The sequence below is a fragment of the Caloenas nicobarica genome, chromosome 2 (assembly GCF_036013445.1).
Source record: "Caloenas nicobarica isolate bCalNic1 chromosome 2, bCalNic1.hap1, whole genome shotgun sequence".
Taxonomy (NCBI): Eukaryota; Metazoa; Chordata; class Aves; order Columbiformes; family Columbidae; genus Caloenas; species Caloenas nicobarica.
This window is the reverse complement of record NC_088246.1, coordinates 68,552,369-68,573,083: the sequence shown is the minus strand read 5'-3', so window position 1 is coordinate 68,573,083 and position 20,715 is coordinate 68,552,369. Positions and strand designations below refer to the sequence as shown.

At 36.7% G+C, this 20,715-nt stretch overlaps 1 protein-coding gene across 1 annotated transcript in view; it reads left to right on the top strand.

The window, feature by feature from the left end:
• CDKAL1 (CDK5 regulatory subunit associated protein 1 like 1) overlaps positions 1-20,715 on the top strand; it is a 417,324-nt gene that overhangs the window by 184,469 nt on the left and 212,140 nt on the right. The window contains exon 9 of the mRNA XM_065628520.1: positions 2,345-2,448. Within this exon, the coding sequence (XP_065484592.1) occupies positions 2,345-2,448 (104 nt within the window). The remainder of the gene's footprint in view (positions 1-2,344; positions 2,449-20,715) is intronic.

Here is a 20,715-nt window from a genome sequence, read left to right as displayed (position 1 = left end):
GGAGAGGCAGTCTGGCTGCTAGCCCCCCATCGCACCACACCAGGACACCGAAGGCCAGTTTAGTGTGGCCCTTCAGGACGTGACAATATGCGTCACCCATCCGTAACTCTGCGTTTGTTGTAACTGTGGAAGGAAGCTGGCTTAGCAAATGATGGAGACAGAAGGAGTGTGACTGGATGGGAGACTGCTTGGAAATGAAATGTTCAGTTAAATGGAGAGTTGTTCTTGAAAACAAACAGAATTAAACAATCAAATAAAAAGAAAAAAACAACGACGGCCACAAAAAGAAGGAAAATATAGGGATACATGCTGTGCAACCCTGGAAGAACTGAAGGAGTTTAAAAGAGTCATGGATGGGAAGCAGGGAGAGAAATGAGTATGCCCTGGGCTATGAGGGAAAGCCCTGTGCAGCATACTTCAGGCAGCCAGTGACCTAGTAGAAAACATTTTAGTTTGCTAAACAGGTTGCAAAGTATGAACCAATTGTCTGCTTCTACTCAGTTGGTTTCAAATGCTACTCTTTCAAACATGCTTTAGACCTTGCACAATGAAAAACTTTTGATTTGCAGGAGAAAGATGAGATACATAAAAATGGTTTCACATCTGGTGAATAAGCTGCCTTTGGGTGGAAATGAAGCACTTATTTGTAGCAGGTTGTAAAAGTTCAGATTTAGGTCTTTTTTTTTTCTATTAGATGGTTATATAGTTTACTGAATGGCAGTTTATTTCATGTAAGTTTTTAGTTCTTAATAGAATAGTCTCATTGCTGCGGTTAAGCAGTATCTTTTGGTTTTCTGGTCTAAAATGGACACTAAAATCTGATGCTTGGGCCTGATAGGCAGGAAAAATAATTTATATAGATAAGATGATATACAATTTTCAACATCCAGTCTAGCAGAGAGAATCACAAACTATCTAGATGTCCTCTGGCAAAAATTAAGGTTCGGTTGGTGGAGAAGGTCTCAGGGCTAAGATGATGTGCAGGGGCAGGAGGACACCTGAGAAAACATTCTATGCAATGTTTTGCACTTTGTGATCCATTGCTTGTGCAAACAAGGTGCCATTGATGCACGAGGGGAATCTTTTGTGACGAAAAAGCTTTAGAGTTTGCGAAGCAGTAATTACCTAATCATGGAGCTGTCAGACATTGTAATGGAAGACAAGATATATCCAAGTAGTAGACACAGTCTTGTAGCTGGTGACTTCTGTAGAAACTACCTGGTGCTATCTTTGCCTTTTCATTATTGTTTTGAAAGCTCTATCGTAATACTCCTGTAGTTTGAGCATTAGCCTTTTCTGGCACCCAAATGTTGTGTTGTATTGAAACTGTGGCTTTTTGATTGTGAAAATGGACAGAATTTAAGGTGTTCTAGCAACCATGAACAAGATAAATATTTATAATTTGATTTTTTTGTTTTTGTGGGTTTTTTAGAGGTTTAAATGTTTTAGCTTATAAAACGCTATAGGGCAACATCACCTTTAAAAAGGGAGAGAGGGGAGAAAAAAAGTGCGACAAACTCATTTTAGTGTCCTGCTTACTACATTCATGGCACTGTCAGGATCCAAAGGTTAATCCAAGAAAAACATGCAACAAGTGGTAGTTTTTACTTGTTTGTTTTGATGTTTCCAGCCTTCTACTTCGAATTGTCTGCCTTTACTAGATTGTCAGGTAAATTAAAAGGATTCACATTGTTCCTTCATTTTCTTACGGGAATTTTTCATTACTTCCCCAGTCTTTGGTGCCAAACTGTCTTTCTAATTGGTGATTCTGTCTTCATTATGCTATTTGTTTTCTTTAGACAAGCCAAATGAAAGAAGGAAAAATGAATGCAAATGTGTTTTCAAGAATACACACTCTTTTTAAAATCTTCTCTTAGACTTTCAGGACTTTTTTTTTCTTTATTTCCTTGATCAGGTTGGATTTCATTATGTAATAGTGGGATTGGAAGCCTGGAGATTGATCTTTAGTAATGGACAATTATTAACCCTATTATAGCTTTCTAAAAATATGTAAATTCCCACTCTTGGATTTTGTATGTGGTTTCCATTGACCTTTTTTTCAATCTTTTGTATAGATATGAAAGATACTTTAAGAAGATAGGAGGACAAAACACTTTTCAAACTACAGTGTTTCAAAAAGATGGACCCAGTTTGAAGTCGACTACGACTTGATATTGGGTCCATCATTTTGAAACAGCCTGTACTTAATTGATTTTAAAACAGAATACTACTATTTTCTGGTTGTAGATATAAAAGCTTATTTTCCCAGATGTACTTAATAAATATGGCTGTACATATAAAGGCTTTCTTGGCTAGAAACTGAATATTTTAATTTTCTAAACAGGTGTCTCAATGCATGTACCTACTGCAAAACTAAGCATGCCAGAGGAGATCTAGCAAGTTATCCAATTGAAGAACTAGTGGACAGAGCCAAACAATCTTTTCAAGGTAAGGGATCTTATCCCTACAGTAAAAGTCAGTCTCTGAAGTGTACCAGGTCTTATTTTTACATGTAATGATCATCGTACAGTATGGCTCTAATAAAATAATTGATGTTCTTAATAGTCATAACTGTCTGGTGGTGCCTTTGCAGTAGAATGCCGTGTTTTCACTGTGGTGTGTGCCGCTATTTGCAAAGTTTAGTCCTACCATAAGGAATATTTCATTTTGATTCTAGGCTTGCTCAAATGAAGTTCTGTGCAAGCATTTTCTCATGATGATAAGGAAACTGTAATATTTGGTCATTTTATTCTATCTCTGGTTTCTTAAAGAGGAAGACAGTAACTTTTTTCACTCAACAATAAAAGTAACTTTCTTGAACCCCTCTAGGATTCTTAAAACCCTGTTTAAAGACACATTGCTTTTTCTGGCAGTCGATTTCCTGGAGGAGATCTGGGATGTTTCTGAGAGCCATATCAGCTTTTAAGAGCTTATCAGCTTTCAAGTTCAGTAGGATATTTGTAACGTTGTATGGATCCAATCAAACATCAAAAGTTTTTCCTGCAGTACAGTACTCCGTGCCAGTATCTGCCTAAAACTCTTGTACGTCTGGTAGTTATGATAGCTTTATTGTACTTCACTATTTCTTCTTGATATCTAAATTTTGCTGGTGTATCAAAAGTATAGAATAATGCCGGTATTCATTTCCAATGCAATCTCTGTGAAGGTACGGGTGTTGATTTGTGTCTATGTGCCATGTTGAAGGATTAAATATGTATTAAAAAAATACTGAGGTAATTCAGGTGTATCATCTTCCATCTTTGTATGAAATACTTTTAAGCAAAAATAAAGCAGTAAATACACGTGATGTCACATCCTCTGTGTATGTACAAACAGTACATGCATTGAGTTTCACTTATGACTCTGAGTGTTCTAAATGTTTTAGTAAGAAGTCGCCAACGATTCAACGTGTTTTTAAATCTATGTTTAATTAGGGATCCCTAATGAACCTGATTTAGGTCAGTGATGAGCTGCTTGCTATTCCTGTCAGTAGTATGCAAGGAAGAGTCCTTTTCCTAATCAAAGCCCATGTTGGCAAATTTCAAGTTCTACATCGTCTGCACAGAAGTTCTCACTTAAGATTGTAAATGTCTTTTTATTTTGCTTTTTTTCTTCCATGAATCTCGTCAGTAATTGCAACAAAATTTCTCCTGCTGCTTAGGTTTGTACAATTAATGCTGTGGTTGCTGTGAATTGGATTGTGTGTTACAACAGACAGATATCCTGTGGTGTTTCAGATTTCTTGTTTCAGTAGGACAAGTTTTTAAAACCTGTATACATATTATGAAGTGGGCAGGAACTGAAGTACAAGGTGTATAAATGCACTTATTATTTTGGCGGAGAAGCAGTTCAGAAAATATGTTTCAGAAAGCTAGAAGTTTTCAGTTTTACAAGACAGGTGATTTTGAAATCAGTAAGTAGTCACTGTGCAGGAAAAAAGCTGCCATTTGATAGTTATGGTTATTATTAAGCAGTAGATGCCTAGAGATAGCAAGGCATGTAGGTAGAAAAGGAACACTACCTTCTTTTCCTTTCATCATGGTGTAACTATGAAGAACTCTTATATTATGAGTCATCTAGAAATAGTGTTATTCTGATAGCACTGTATAGCTGTTGAAATGTTCTACAGAGACTTTGAACAAGAGAATATGGCAAAGACAAGATATGGGCAATACAGCCAGGATTATGGACTTATATATGTTAACTATTTAAATTTTATTTAGATTCATTGTGTGTATGGAAAGAAAAAAAAATCAGACCTGTCTGTCCTGTTATGTTTGTTTTTACATGTCATGAAGCCCACATTAAATTAACATAAAGACTGATTTGCTTGATATAACAAGAAAGAAAACTCTGGAGTTTTGTCTTTGCAGACAATGAATGTGAAATTTTGGAAAGTATTTTGAATATCGAATATTGTACATTTGGATTGAAAACTAGAGTAATTCAATTCATCTGCTCTACTGTGGCCTTTATTATAAAAATTCACTCTTTCAAAGCAATTTGATTTCTAATGGAAAAACTTGCCCTTAAGCCATTGTTTTGAAATTTCTTGAAGAAATGCTATGACGTGTCTCACAGCAGGCATCTCCAGGGAGTTCTATTCTTATTCGGATTTACACTAGTACCTTTGTTAGAGGACGCAGGGAAAGAAACAAGTACTGAGTTGTAAAATGACAGGCTTTGCCTCCAGCTTTCACATACTTAGAAACAGACATAAAATAGTCAGATACTTACTTTGCAGTGTATGGAGAATTTATTACTGCCAGCTTGCTGCAGCTGGGCTGCAGAAACTCTTCATCAGTCCAGTGAAAGATTTAAGCAATTCAAAGTCATTATTAAAGTTCTTGCTGAGTTACTGAGCCAAATCTCTTCAGCAATCACTTCTGTTTTCTCAGAAGATGTGTTGCTGAAGATCTAGTGAAAAATACAGAGAGGTACAGAAGTGTGATGAAAAGATTTTCCACTTCATGTAAGAACTGAGGTGTCTTAGAAGAACAGCAGCAAAACAGTATGTGATGATTTTGTATAAACGCACGATCAGGTCATGTAAGAAAGAGGAGACCGGTGTCCTTTGCAGTGGTTCGCATGTGCATGTTCTTCCAGTACAGGTGGAATGTTTCTATTGTGGAGCACACTGAAAATGGATTAGAAGTGCTGTATTTAAGGATGTTTTGTTACAGGTCCTTAAATCTCAGCACAAATAAGCTCTCTAAAATGCTTTATTCAGGCAATTGTACTTTGACAAGATTGTGGTTGACATATAGAAAAAGTATTTCTAGCAGCAGTATATGGCCAGGACAGGCTTTAGTGTTGTGATCTGATACTCCCAGTTTTATTTAAATCACTTCTCTACTGCAGCCTCTGGGTAGGATGTCTCTACATAAGAAGTATTTCAGTGCTGGATTACTGGGCTGCAAGCCATTTCAAGTAGTCAGTGGAGCAGTCTAATAATAGAATAATAATAATATAGTATAAAATAATATATCCGTGTGACAGCAGCTGTAAAGTTGTGTCTGACAGTCATTACTTTTTTATATTTGTCTCTAAGATGGCTTCTGAAGATTTCTGAAACTCTTAGAATTTTTAGTCAAAATTTAGCACTGTGACTGACTTGAGCTGCTGGTTTTTTGAGAGTCTTGCATAATTTGTATAGATAAGTAGATGTTTATTTCAGTGTCCAAACCTTGATCTTTTTGGTCTATATTACATTTTTTAATAACAAAATTTAATACACTGCTGAGAGTGGTAACTAGATGACAGCAGATGACAACGCTGTAATAATTTATATGTGTGTTCAGATTATTTGTATAAGCATAAAATTTACTTAAATCAACTGATTAAAGAGATGGCTGAAATCATCATTACTGAACAGATATCAGCCTATATCTTGCCTCTGAAATAAACAATTTTTCTGTTGTATTTTATCTTCATGGAGTCATAGAATGGTTTGGGTTGGAAGGGACCTTAAAGATCATCTAGTCCAAGCCCCTGCCATGGGCAGGGACACCTTCCACTAGAGCAGGTTGCTCGGAGCCCCGTCCCGCCTGGCCTTGAACACTTCCAGAGATGGGGCATCTACAAATTCTCTGGGCAGCTTGTTCCAGTGCCTCACCACATTCATAGTGGATATATTAAATTCAATTAAGATCTTAAATTCAATATAATGTGCACAAAATCTAAGTCTCGTTCAGGTTTCTAGTACATTCTGCGTACTTTCATAATGCATGGGATCAGCTGTTAAGGTGCACTGAAACTGTGTTTGTTTGCATACTTTATATGGATTTATGTCTCCTGTCTGACCTTCCTAGCAGTTCTGAAGTTATGACTGACATTAACTTTAATAATTCACAAAATTTCTTTAACAAAATAATCTATCAGAAGTTGAAAGTAGGCTGTTGAGGTTTTTGCTTTTTTAACTTTCATGGGTTTTTCTCATAAATTGCAACTTTTACTAAGTAGTTGTAGCATTTTTTTTTTTTACGTGGACAGCCTTGTCAAATCACATTATATAGCAGACTTCTGTAAGACAGCTAGTAAAAGACAAAGTATTGCAAAATATAGTAAAGTGGTTTTTGAGTAGAGAACAAATATCTACTGTAAGGATGTTTATGCAATGAGGTTTTCTATAACTGATAGTACAGCACTTTCTTTGTGTCATCAGTTTAGTAGTATGTTTTTTTCAAATTTTTCTGTATCATGTTCAATGCTTGTGTTTTAGGAAATTGCATTTGCAGTTATGAGAGAGCTCTTTCTTTCCTTCCAAAAGCTACTTTATGTACAACAATGTGTGTTTGCTTAGTATATGAAGTGGAAGGCTGAGGTAACTGCCATTGCTGAACAGTGTTCCAAGGACAGACAGAAGTTAAACAAGCCTGTGCTTTGAATGTTGTGCGAAATGATGTCCTGCTTTGGCTTAATTGCAGGACTTTAAGTTGATTTTTTTTTTTTAATGGTATTTTAGTGACCATAAAAAGATATAAAATGCTACCTGGTGATGTAAACTCTACATGTTGTGAGAGACTTTCTGGACAAAGAACTTTATATTCCCAACAATATTTGCTGGTTCAGCAAACTAACTTAAAAGTATGTATAGTTTTATGGAATTAGCTGTTGTTTCCTTCTAGTTTAGAATGAAAAACTTCTGCATTTACCAATACAAAATTAGACTTCTTTAGCATTGCATGCCTGTTGCAGATGGCAGGGAGTATACTGGTATTGAAATATACACTGTATAATTACCACTGTATTAGCTTATTTTATGGTAGCAACCAGGGAGCTCAAATGAAAGTCAAGTCCTATTGGGAAACATTGTTCTCATATCCTAAAGCTATGTGGAACAATTGTTTCTGGATGAATAATTGCAGTGGCAAAATACAATTTATTTTTATTCCATTTTTTGCATGGTGGTTCTCTGGCATGCTTGGTGTTGAATTCTGAATAACATTTCTGTTTAGGAAATCTTGGACAAAATGTAGCATTACGAAGCAGAGGCGCTATCCAAAAGAAGATTCTGAGTCTTGACGTTTGTTAGTTGTCTTTAGCAATTATCCCTAATCTTGTAGATTTTGAAGTGTAGAGAATTTAAAAGAGATTAATGTTAATATTTCTCTCTCTACAAGTATTACTGTAAACAGATGTTTATACATAAGGATAAGGATTGGTTTTATATAATGTGACTTGTTTCCAGAGCTTTTCAGATCACTGTGAGCTTTGCTAAGGATCTCTGGTTTTAGTAGTTCCAACTAAGTGCTGTCAAGATATTCTCCTTTATTAATTGGTGACTGTTTATCTTCCTGCACCACTACCAGGAAGTTCTCTGTATGTTTTGGGGGCAGCTGCCATTCATGAAAAGACAAATATTAAGTGTTGGCAATGTTTTTGATTTCCCATCAGTTGGCAGGACTACCGAATGAGGATGCTTAGGATATGTCATCGCAGTAGTGCATTTGGTCTTTGAACATGCTGTGAGGAGCTGGGTGCCCAGTCACCCAGATGGAGAACTGGTCTGTGTACTCAGGGTCCTTCTGGGGATGAAACTGAGACTGTAGAGAGCGCAGTGGTTGTACACGCAGATCTCACCTTGATGTGAGATGAACACTTGGAGCCTGGACACGCACCCAGGAGTGAATAAACTGCCTTAGTAGTTTCAACACGGCCTTTGTAAATGACCCTAAACATGTCCCAGGAAAGCTTTATTAACTAATTTTAATTTTTTTGCTCACTAATATTTTTGCCCTCCTAGTGTCAGTGTTCCGTCAAATAAGTATATGTATCTATTATACCCACACTGATGTTTTTCTTCTGTAGCCTGGCAGCATTATCAGAAGTCAAGCATTTTCTTGTGCTTCTTTGCTGTAAATTTTATTCAGCAATTTCTGCAGCGGTCCTGAAAGAAAGCCAACTCTTCTTCCATACTAGCCACATGTTGAAGAGACTTTGTTGAGAAACCTGTTGGATAACAAATTGAATACAAAGAAAAGTGCACTGGTGTTACCCATTGATATCTGGGAACCGAGTTTCCATCATTCATATAAACTCAAATCCTGACAATGTACAAACTGATACTTGGTGTTGGTTTTATGTCTGTCAGTTCATTTCTGTTGGAGTTATGCATGCAAATCCTTGAAAACTCCCTGAAATTGCGTCTGCACTGTATGGTTCAAACTTATGGTGAAGACTATGGCTCTATTGTAAAGACAGATTGGGATGTGCTTTGTGTGGGAAAGAAAAACTCATCATTATATGTATATGGTTACATACCAAGCAAAACGAAACTATATCATGTTAATGGCAGATAACCAATTAGTGGAATTAGATGGACATGTCTTTTGAAAGGTAGGTGGTTGGTTGGTTTGTTTGTTTGCTTGGGTTTGGGGGTTTTTTTTGGGGGGGGGTGTTGTTTGGTTTGAGGCTTTTTTCGTGTTTTTTTTGTTTGGTTGGGCTTTTGTTGTTGTTTCTGTGTTTGTTTTGTTTTTAAATTCAATTGTCATTTGGAAAGATTGGGAAATCTGCTTTATATAGAACTAAAATATTTTTGTTTGGCTGTTCTCAGAACGAAAGGGTTTGTTTCATTTTGGATTGAAAGAAATATTTAGATCAACTTGAATGTTTTGTTTGGTTTTCAGAGTGCCCCATGACTTTCAAAATATAGGTCAACTCAGAAAGCAAATATAACATTTGTGAATGGGGTGATTTTTTTTTGTTTTTAAGAGAATGGTTTACTGTGGAAAATGTTTACACTGAAACATTTCATTTTCATTACATGTGAAATACTTCAGCATTTTGAAATTCTGTTAATTTTTTAAAATTTTCTTTCTGTTTGAAAGTTTGATGGTTTCAGTACAGAAATCACGCTTGTTTCCCAAAATCTGTAAGCCGAACTTTGGCAAATGTCTGTTTCTGTTGAGCAAGAACAGCTTTAGAAAAGCAAAACTTCTAGTATTATTTACCAGTCATTGCCCAGGGCAGCATAACAGAAAGTTGTTTATAAAATTAAGAAAGTTAAGCTCAAGGCACTTATTCTCGCTGTGCCCTTTATAGCAAAAAGGAAGCAAAGATAAAGGCTGGTTATACCTGTAAATGCAGACCAAAGCTTGAGAGTGAGAAAGCAAATGCTAGGATGCTTTAATCACCTTCAAAAGGCATTGCAAGAGCCAAATAAAATTTTCTTGTAAGGTGAATGTAATGAAGAAACATGAGGCTTTGGTGCTGGTTGACTGTTTCTTGAGTTCTCCCGTACTTAAGTAACACTATGTATTACACCATAGAAATGGCAGAGGGAAAAAGCTCCATACTGAATATCCATCAGAAAATGAAATGTTGAAGGTGCAGCATATATTGGCTTCAATTTGCTCTTCAGAAGCACGAATGACCTTGTAAAAATATGAAGTCCGTCCCCATTAAAATTGGTTTTAAAGTGTCTTACGGAATGCCTTTCTATAAGAATAGACAAATTCTCAAAATGCTGAATTTTTAAAGATGTATCTTGAACTCAACAACAAAATTACGTAGAAAAAGCTGAATGTGTTCCATTTAGTATTGTACAACTTCATGCTTTTGAATCTTCTTTTCCAAAATGCTTTTGTCTCTGTATTTTCTGTTTTATAGAATCGAAATTTCCTGATGCATAGATTATAACATATATAAGACAGGAATATTGTTTTCTAAGAAACATTCTTCAGCTTTAAAAAACCAACCAACCAAAGGGGGAAAAAACCAAACAAACAAAACCCAAAAAATACAAAACACACAATAAACTCCAACAACAACAACAATGAAACAAAAACAACAAACAAAACAAAAACCTAACCCCCATACCGTTTTCCAAATACTTTCCAATCAAATTTTTGGGGAGAGCAGAATTTTCAGTATCATAGATAATCTTGGTTCATACCTAGCTTTGCTATGCATAGTGCTTCTTTATGTTGTTTGTTCTTTTTTTGTTCTTTTTTTTTTCCTTTTTTTTATTTTGAGGGGAAGGAGGAGAATGGTGACAGTATCTTTCTAAGATAAACCTCTTTTGTCAGCCTTTTACTGACTTTTAGCAAAAGTAGACTTTATTTTAATATTGTTCCTGTAGTATAATTTGAAGTTGCATTCCAGGGAGCTTGTCCTACTATATTTGAGGCACTTTGATAAACAACTTCTCTGAGTTCTTCTGTGCTTTTTGGCTACAGTTAAAGAGCTAGATTTTTGTTGTTATTAAGTTTATTAAAGTTCTTGCTGTATTGTCTTTTCTGTCTTATGAAAGTTTTAAGTTTTTCTTGCCTACTTTGCTAATTCACAGAATACTTAGGCCAAGATAAATATTTTGGTACCAGCCTGTTGTTTCTTAGCATTATATGACATAGCATAATGAATTAGCTTTTCATGGCCACATGTAACATTTTCCAATGATCCTGAAAGAAAAACGTTCTAATTACATTCCATCAGTAGTGGTTAGAATCAGTGTCTTCAGGTATGTAAAAACTGCTGTGTAACATATTTAAACACACATAACGTACATCATGCAGCAAAGAGATATTTAAAAGGATAAAAAGATGTGTTTTCAGTAGGAAATTACAAAATTGTTGGTATTTTCAAACTTCATTTGAGTAAAAAAATTAAAAAGTTTAGTTCTTCCTCTTGGCTCAGAAATAAATTCACTATAGTGTTTTTGGTGTGTTTCTTTTATACAGTCAAGTTTACCAATACGTTAAATTTCTTTTTGTTGTCTTCAACATGTCTCGTTGCATAAAAGGTTCCTTTGCATTATACTTAATTTTACTTGAGAAATGCAGTAGCAATTACCTTAAATTATTGGTGCCTACCTGTTTTCCTCACTGTTCTCTCCAGCTTCCGGATGAGGGCAAGTGGAGAGGGAGGTGCTGAGCTCTTCTCCCCGGCACCCAGTGCCAGGACGGGTGGCAGTGGCTCAAAGCTGTGTCTGTCAGAGGACGTTCGGCCTTGACATGAGGAAACGTTTCTTGACTGAGAGGGTGGGCAAGCCCCGGAATAGTTTTCCTGATGAGGTGGTCAATGTCCCATGCCGATCGCTGTTGAAGAGGCCTTTGAATAACACCCTTAAGACCATGCTTTAGCTTTTGGCCAGTCGTGAAGCGGTCAGGCAGTTGGACTTGATGATCGTTGTAGGTCCCTTCCAACTCGGCTCTTCGATTCTATTCTATCTTGTTTGGCTTACAGCATTCTGAACTTATGCATGGCAATCCCCGAGTGGAGATCCGCACTTGCTCCTCCTATGTGTGGGAAAACATTCATCTTACTGCATAGTTATAGAAATTTTTAGGCAAGTTTGGTTCAAGACAAAGTCATATATATTCCATTGGATGACTGAACCGAACAGTTTCTTCTGGTCCGATCAAAGGTGTTTCTCTTCCTGTCCCCTCCAGAATTTCTCAAAACTGCATTACGGCAGTGAGTTTCCCCTCCATTTCAGGCATATTTTAGCAATAATACACATTCCATTTATACCTTTTTTTAAAGTTTCTCTTTTGTATTTGCTCATTACTCCTGTAAAATGACAGTACATTTACAGTCCTGTTTGCTATACAGTGAGTTTCTGGTTCCGTGTATTCCTGCACCTAGCTTAAATGAAGACATAGTTTCCTCCGTTCATATGATTATGACCTTTGATTAGTATCAAAATATATCTCTGCATGTTTTTATTTTGTTTTTCATGTTTTTACTTGGTCTTCTGTGGTTAGAGTTGAAGTCTTCTTCTGAGATGGCCAGATGTGACCTGATTTTGATCTAAAAGCTATGGAGCCATTCTTGTGCATTTGTAGTGTATTATATACGTAGTCAGTCCACTGCTGTCAGAAGGCTTCAAATCTATTGCATACGCTCTATAGGTGATAGACTCATGCAGAATAAATTCAGTGTTTTAAGATGCGTTGCCAAAGGCTGATGACTCTCCAGTGCACTTGCAGTATGTTTGATGTTGTCATCAAAATATTAAACGTGCTGATCATCTTTGTGCCCTGTGGCCACAAAGGATTCTGGGATTCACAACATGCCACTGTTTTTCACAGAAATACTAAGAATGAGCAGAAGGCTCAGATTTAGTTTAAAATATTGTTAATGGTTTCATTAAGAAGGTAATCATGTCATATTCTAATTTTATAGTTGCAAAGAACTTTTAGCATTATAATCTTGATTACATTTCCTTATAACTATGGCAAACTAATTAATACTTCTAGTTAAAATCGTTTAACTACTTGCAAGAATTACCTTAGGGAAAAGCCATTTTTTGAGACAAGCTTAGAAACAAGAAAAACTTTCTGTATTGAAAAGTTACGGGGCCCTTCATGCCTTGGTGTGGTAGATATGTTGCCTCAGGTTAAAAAAAAAAACAAAAAGTGCTTGGGTCAAATAGGTTTTATGTAGACTCAGTAGAATTTGGCTGTTTGATTTCATAGGCATGTTCCGTACCTTAGGCTGAGTACATGCTGCTTTTTTTTTTTCCCTTATTGCCAGGTCTGCTGTGTTACTCGACATCAGAAATGAGGAAGGGGAGCCTCTCTCTCTTTTACTCCATGTGTTAATATCTTCTTCTGGCGTTGATAGAGGTTTTAGTCCAGTCAATCTGTTTAATTGTCCACGTTGCAACCTTACACAACAAACATGCCACAGCAGTTAATTAGCCAAAAAATCTTGTCCATGCCACATTTAGGACACAAAAGAATCACACTAGATTTTGCAAGTATGCAGTATAATGTGCAAAATTGTAAGAGGGCCCTTCACTTGCAAGGAAAACCACTTAGACACTGTTTACTGTTTGTATAATTGGTGTTCTACTGTTCAAATACTGTGCACCTTTGAAAAAAAGGTGGCCCTTATAATGTTGTGATGTCAACAATTGAAGAGAAATACTGTAGAATAACATGTGATTGCATTCAAGATAATAAGCAGTTGTTCACTGTATTTGCTACCAAGACATTGTCCAGGGTCTTGAATGGGATGACAGAAGAAAGGTGGTTGTTTAGGAAAGACTGGAAGAAAAAAGCAACAAGGGATGACCATTCATTTGGAGATGAGCTATCCCCCTAAAGTTTGCAAAATTTATGTTCCCCTCAAGATTTTCATCAGAAGTTGAAGTCTGCATGTGCTGGCTTTTGTTTTTGAAAGTAGTAATTGCTTCTCAATGAGGATTATTATAGTAAGTTTGAATAGCTTGAAATTGATTACTTGGATGCTTTGGAATGTTGTTCAATGTCATTTGTTGTCCATGCCAAAATATAAAGCCCGTTAATGCTGTAATATGAAACAAAATGCATATTTGCTGAAAATCCAGACAATTGTTTGTTTAGGATGCTGTCTTCTCTGAAAATTGTTGGTACCTAAGCATTGTCCAGAGGATAACTTGCCAGATGCATTGACTCTATTGCCAACATTTCTTATAGTGTGACCAGATTACCTTTTTGTCTCCATCAAACTCAGTCTAGTAATGTTACTGTTTTATAAAGTGTTTCTGACTGTGTATGGGTTGTTGCAGCTTACAGTGTTGGAAAGAAGAATATAAAATGTATATGAATGCTTATTTTGCATGTCTGACTAAGACTTCTAAAGACAGCAAGACTCCACTAATCTCTTAGCTTTGGCACTTTAAAGAACCAGAGAAGTCTGTTTAACAAAGGTTCTGTTTATTTCTTTAAGAGAAAAAAGCATGAGTTTTGGTCACATTTGCTCCGTATAGTTCAGTCTTCTCATTCCTTTTTTATTTTCCTACTCAAATATTTGCATTTGTACTGTTTAAATCCTTGAATGACAGCAAGGCTGTTTAACTTTGCATTTTTATGAAAAAGGTAATTTTTATTTTTGTTTAAAACAAAAGTTTAATAGAGCCAAAGCAGAGATGTCTGCAATTAAAAATACTACTTGATGATCAGCCTCAGGCTGTAGTTTCAGCTGTACTTAAGGCAAACACTGCAACTAAAAGAAGCATTTCTTTGCCATATTTCCCCCCACCCCTCCCCTTATATTTGTTTTTTTACCCCATCCTTTCCTCAGGCCACCTGATTTCTTGCTGGGAGTGAGTTCTTGTATGAAGCAGCCTGGGGAGCTGATCTGGGGAAAAGCCGAAAAGCTGAATGTTGGCTGTTCTCCCCACTTCTCTCCCTCCTGCCCCCCAGCCAAAACCAGCCACCTCCCCATTTTACCTTAGATTGGTTCTCCTGTCTGGTTTACTTCAGGACCCCATAAACACTTGGGTGGGCACCATGAGGAGAAAACTGTGTGTGTAGTGTAGGAAATGAGCAACTGAGGGCCATGGAAGATGGGAAGGATTCTCTCACCATCAGTGTTGGCTTATGCTGCTTGAAAAGTGTGAGAGAAACTGGACTGAGAGAATGATCAGATCTTGGTTTCTGGGAAAGGATGCGAAGTTGTGCACCTGTCCTCTTGTGAGTATTACATGCCTGCACACACCTTTGTGATTAGAGATGGTGAAATCTGTCCTTCTAGTTTCCATGAAATTCTGTTTTTTCAGCACATAATTTTATTGTATTTTCAAAGGATATGTCCTGCAAAATAGAGAGCTGGAAGGAGACTATTCCTGTGCTTTTAGAAATGTCGAAGTGTGACAGTAATAAGTGATACAACTTGCATCTTCCACGATACTGACATCATAGAAGTACCACAATTCTGCAGTGTCCCAATGGTACTAGACCTTCAGAGCAAGGGACTGGAGGGATGTCAAGAAAACTAGATGTAGCAATCTGCCCAGGCTCTTCTCATCACTGAGCCACCGTTTCCTACACAAGCTTATCTAGCTTGCGGGATAAGAAATGGCCCTGCAAGACTCTAGCTAATACTGGACATGCTGGAGTGTCTTCTGTCATTTTCTGAGGGCATGAGACACCTGTTCTGGCTTAACTCTTTCCTTCATCAGCTTACTAGGAGATCCATAGATTTCCATGAACCTCATGTGCACTGTGACACTAGTGTCCTCTGGTGTTCTAGTGAAGAGACAAGAGAAAAGATGATCACTAAAGAGGGAGGAAGCAGAGTTCACCTCCAACCCTTCCAAACTCTGAAGTGAAGATTTTCAGACACTGCGGGAAGGGGAGAAGAGAGAGTTACAACACACTTAGCAAGACTAGATTGGACTCCTCAAGGCAGAGGAAGGCAGGGCACGAGACTACTGTTCCGGGGTTATTTAATCATTTGATATTGCGTATGTTAGAGTTACAGTGATATCATGACAGCAGTTAATAGTTGATAATTGCTTGATGGGTCTGAGGAAGATTGGCATGATTCCTATTGTGATCTTAAAATGTTTGCTAAAGATAGAGTGGTCCCAGAAAGTGAATGGGGCTGGAGTTTGGGAACCTCCAGATTCTGGAATGGTAACACTTTCAGAGTTCCCCAAACTGGTCTCGAAACTTAGGTGTTCTAGAGGCAGATGCCTTCTCATGGAAGCAGCAGCTGAGCAGCCTGAAGATTTGCTTGACATAGGAGGTCTGGTGGGAGAAAGTCTTCATGTCAAACTGTCCTAAAATAGCATTTCTGGAATCCTTGTTCAAATTTTTCAGCTATTAGGTTGTAGAAAGAGCTGAGAGGTACATACAGCCTGACGACAAGCCCATACTTATGGGCTCTGACAGTGGAACATTTCAAAACTGATGTTCTGAAGAAGGCTTGGCTGCAGCAAACAAACTTACTGGTGAATTTCGGCTATGTATTTTACTTGAGCTATTCTAATAATTGATCAAAAATTATCTAAAACTATTACTTTTTCATTGTGCTTGCTTAACATCACAAAAAATACTCGTCTTTGAAAAGCTGAAGTAATTTATGGATGTTACAAAACAATACCTGTTTTCTTCATCAGTTACTGAATTAGATGCCAGTCCGTTATGGAATAAAGAAATATGATTTGCTAAGCCTCTTAAAATTTTACGAAGTGCTTTTCAAATATCAGAATAATTTGTGCTTCTCTATACATTTTGTTCATCCTTATTGAAACAGACTTCCTTAGAAATATAAGGTTTCTTCTTTCCATCTACGGTTGGACTCAATGATCTTAAAGGTCTTTTCCAACCAACATGATTCAATGGTTTTATGGTATTTTCACTACAATATAATGTAAGTTGCTGCTAAATTCTAAAGGAAGAGAACTGCTGATCTCTAATTGTTAAAAAATAAAACGAACTTTCAGTTTGTGGTTGATGCCTGTAAATGCTGTGGTAGTGGAATACTGGAAACAAAATTGAAGTTCAAGTGCAAGTCACCTGTGTCTTTCTGAAAAACTTATTTGAAACATAAGGGCATCAAGTCCACATTCTCTGTGGAAAGGAAGTTCCTGCAGCTACTGTGTGCCGTAGTAAAACAGTAATGACCAGATGGGTGTTGTTCTGGCAGAGACAGAAATACACACTCTAGCTGTGGTTGTCTTCTTGCTATTTAATACTGTTAGTAATTTTACCATTATAAACAGCACCTTAAAGATACTTTTGAAACGTGTTATTAAATGTTGTATTGTAAGAATGTCCGTTCTTAGAGGAAATGTAATTACCATCCATAGCTGTGTCTTTTTAGAACAAAGGGTAAGCACTAAGGTTGCTATTGTATTAAAAATCTCCCAAATGCAAATGGATTGGTACTTACCGTGGTTTTAATTGAACTCGCCCTATTGCCAGTATATTTCCCTCGTGGTTTTTTACTTTGAGCTTGTGCTTAAATTATAGATAGGAGAGTTTTTACTTCTTTTAAAGTGTTGTCAGCCAGTTTTGTGCCACTTTCACTTTTGTTGTCAATTGTAATGCCTTGAAAATGTAGTTCACTGTTTAGTAGACCTGCTGAGGAAAGGACTTAAAAGCTTGTAGTATGTACTAGATGAAGATTCTTCACGCTTTTTAATAGAATGTTTGGCTGGCCTAGGGCTTCCTCAGAAGAGGTATTCGATCTGTGGTGAGGTTTACTTTAAAATATTGTCTTTTAAAAAAGACTTGTTTATTTTATACCAGTGTAGTGTATGTTATATGCTTTCCACGCTTATTAAGTGGAACAGCAGCAGAGGAAAACTGGATGACATTGCTTGTTTGTTAATTGTACTTATAAATATGTTTCATAAGTATGCATTACTTGAAATGGATTGTAAAACATGAGGTTTAATAATGCCACAGCCAGTAGTTGAAGTCTTTACCAGACAGATTAATTTGGTTTTGTGTGTATTTAGCATTGAATTTAAAAGCAGTTCAAATTAAAGCACAGTGTATCATTTTACTGATCTTACTTTCAGGAAAAAAAAAAAAAAATCATATCTTTAATTTTGTTTGAAAAGAAATATTTCGGTTGGTTTATGTGGCTTCTTAGCCACAGGGGTACTGGAGGTTTTTCACTAGTTCTTTCACTCCTTGTAAATATTTGTTCAGTCATGGGAACTTGTGTTTCTTTGTTGGTAATACTTGTTTTACTCCTATATTTACTGCTGGTTTTGTAAAACCTGGACTACAAGTATTTTCAAAACATTCTAAGAGTAGTATTATAGCCAGCCTTGCATATTGTGCAGCACTCAGCTACTTGGAGCTTTCCATTGCTCCTGTGAAAATACCACAAGCAGTTCCTACTGTAGAACAGTTACGGTGACCAGAATCCTTATTGTTAATTTAACAAATCAGATGCACTGTGCCGCACTCGCCACCTGCCAAGTACAGGATAGGTCATCGTTATTATGTCCAAAAGCAATTTATCAGAATATAGCAATGATCTGGTTTATCATTTGATAAGTAGTCTCCTCCTGGATAGTCTGGCCTTCTAGGGGAACAAGTGTTAGTTATTCTGTGCCACTGAAACATTCAGCTCACAAGACTACTTAAGGTGGTATCTTCTGCTAACCTTCCTGTCTTTGTGGCAGGGATATGAAGGAGAGTTCTTTTTCTTCAAGAATAGGAGTTTTAATAGAACTAGAATCTCTCGGCATGAAGTTTGCATGCTGCTTTTCTGCATTTATGGGCTAAAGAAGTCATGTCATGCATGCCCCACTGCCCCTTCCAGTGCAAGCCGACTGGTGTGCCAGCTCCTTCTCAAAATGAATGTTAGATATGTTAGAATGTTAGATATCTCATCCCATACAAGGTTTCGTGGCATTCAGTGAAACTGGCACAGGTGAGGTTCAGAACAAAGTAGAATGGTTAAAGCTGAGGAACTCCCTAGCATGGGGCACAGAGAAAGTTTACATGTTTGTAAGAGATAGGACAGAACCATGGAAGAATAATCCATTTTCTTTAAATAGGAACAAGTCTTACAGGGAGTGTTGCGATTTGCACAATACTCAGCGAATACTTTATGCTGCCTGTATTTATGCTTTTCATTAAGCATCCTTTGGGAGAGCAGAGCAGCCTAGACTGACTAGTGGTCTTACTCATGGCTTTTCTTAAGCTGTATTTCAGCAAATACCTAATTTCCCTCATTTTACTTTAGATAAAGTGTGCATTATCCTTTAGGTGTTGCTCTCTACCACCTTTTGTAATGAGGGCTTACCTTCTGTGTTTAGGTTGTATTTTGCATCCTCTTGTTATGTTGTACAATACCATTGTGACCTCAAGTCCATATTACCTCCATATCTAATGCTACTATGAGATTGAAACTTTTAAAATTCATTTAATAGGAAACTAAGAGTTCATGTGATCAAGTCTGAGTTAATGTTCTTCCAAAGTCCTTTAAAAGTGCTAAAGGATTAAATGAAAAGGTGCCGTTTACAGAAGCAAGAGACTTCAACAACAAAGAGCTCAACTCACAGCATATGTCAAGTGTAAACAATCTGTAAGTTATAAAAAGAAATTGTCTGATCTTTCATGGTGTATTCACTGAAGTCATAGTGAGAGCAAAACTCTGGGTGATGACAAGCCCAGTTGTGACAGTAAGAAAATGCTGAAAGGATACTAAATGTATATTATGAAAAAAGAAATTTACATGCTTGCTCCTAGAGATTTGGTTGACCTCTCTCATGGTTAGCTGTTGTCTCTGCTTTTTTCACCTTTCCTCGAGTATTTCCTACTATGGTAAGACAAAAGTTAATACAAGTTAAAGTATTTTTGAAGTCAGCTTTAGATATAATGCTACAGTGACTGTGATTGCTTGTGAAATAACAGTTCAGGACTAGGTAGAAGAAAACATTACTTTCATGCTGTCCTGGCATTATTCATAGCATTTAGTACAAAGTCAGACTGGTTGGTAAGCACTTTATTTAAACAAGATCTATTATATAGCTTTTGACAGCCTTCCAAGAGAAGCTACTTATATTGTATGGACCAATTAATGACTTTTTTTTTTTTTTTTCAGTAGACAAGGCACAGCTGCAGGTTTGGGGTTTTTTTTGTCTTAAAACTCTCTCATGTGACCTAGTGTCTGATGTTCAAAAACTTAATCTTGTTATTAAAGTGCTACAGAAGTGATAATTCAGGTAAAATTGGCACCTGTATGTTTTAGAGAGCTCTGTAGCCTCTCTATTCTAAATCCAAAGCAAATAGATCTTAAAATGCATGTTGTAAGAGTTTTGTACAAGTTGCTAAGTTCAGGTGTTAGAGAGGTGGCTTTTATACACAGTTTGGTTCTGTGTAGAAATAGATTAGGAGTAATAATGTCAAATGATGCAGAAAAATTGTTTCTGCAGTATCACCCCATGAAAATAAGAGCTGTGATTTGTACAGATATGTGGGACTCCTGATGTGCACACCAGGTTGTCTTGGTAGCTTAAATATATGCCTTTTTTTATGATGTGTACATTGTGTTAAAATACTGAAATCTGAAATTCAAATATTGCATGTAAGCCAGGTCTAAGAGCTGTCAGTGAAGGTCTGGGAGACTCTAGTACATTTGGGAAGATACCTGGTTTACCTGTGAAGACCAGTTGTTTCCACTTTTATTTAGGGTAATTGTATTTGTCACCTTTTCATGGTTTGTTTTCATGTATAGGCCCAATACCCCAAAGAAAAAAGAAAAATAATGCTCTCATTCCTAGTTTATTTGTAAACCAGGTCACATACCCTTGATTAGCTCTCAGCTGGAGCATAATTTAAATCCTGAGAGACTGAACTTTAACAGCAGGCTTTTTTCAGATCAGCCAAAAGACAGGGAGAGAAAAATAAAAGCTATTTCCAGTTCACAAGCAGTACAACAGTGCTGAATAAATCTGCAACTGTTAATGAATAGCTATTTCAAATATTTACAGGAGGCAAAAGAAAAGAAGATTGGCATCCAAGGCAGCTGTGC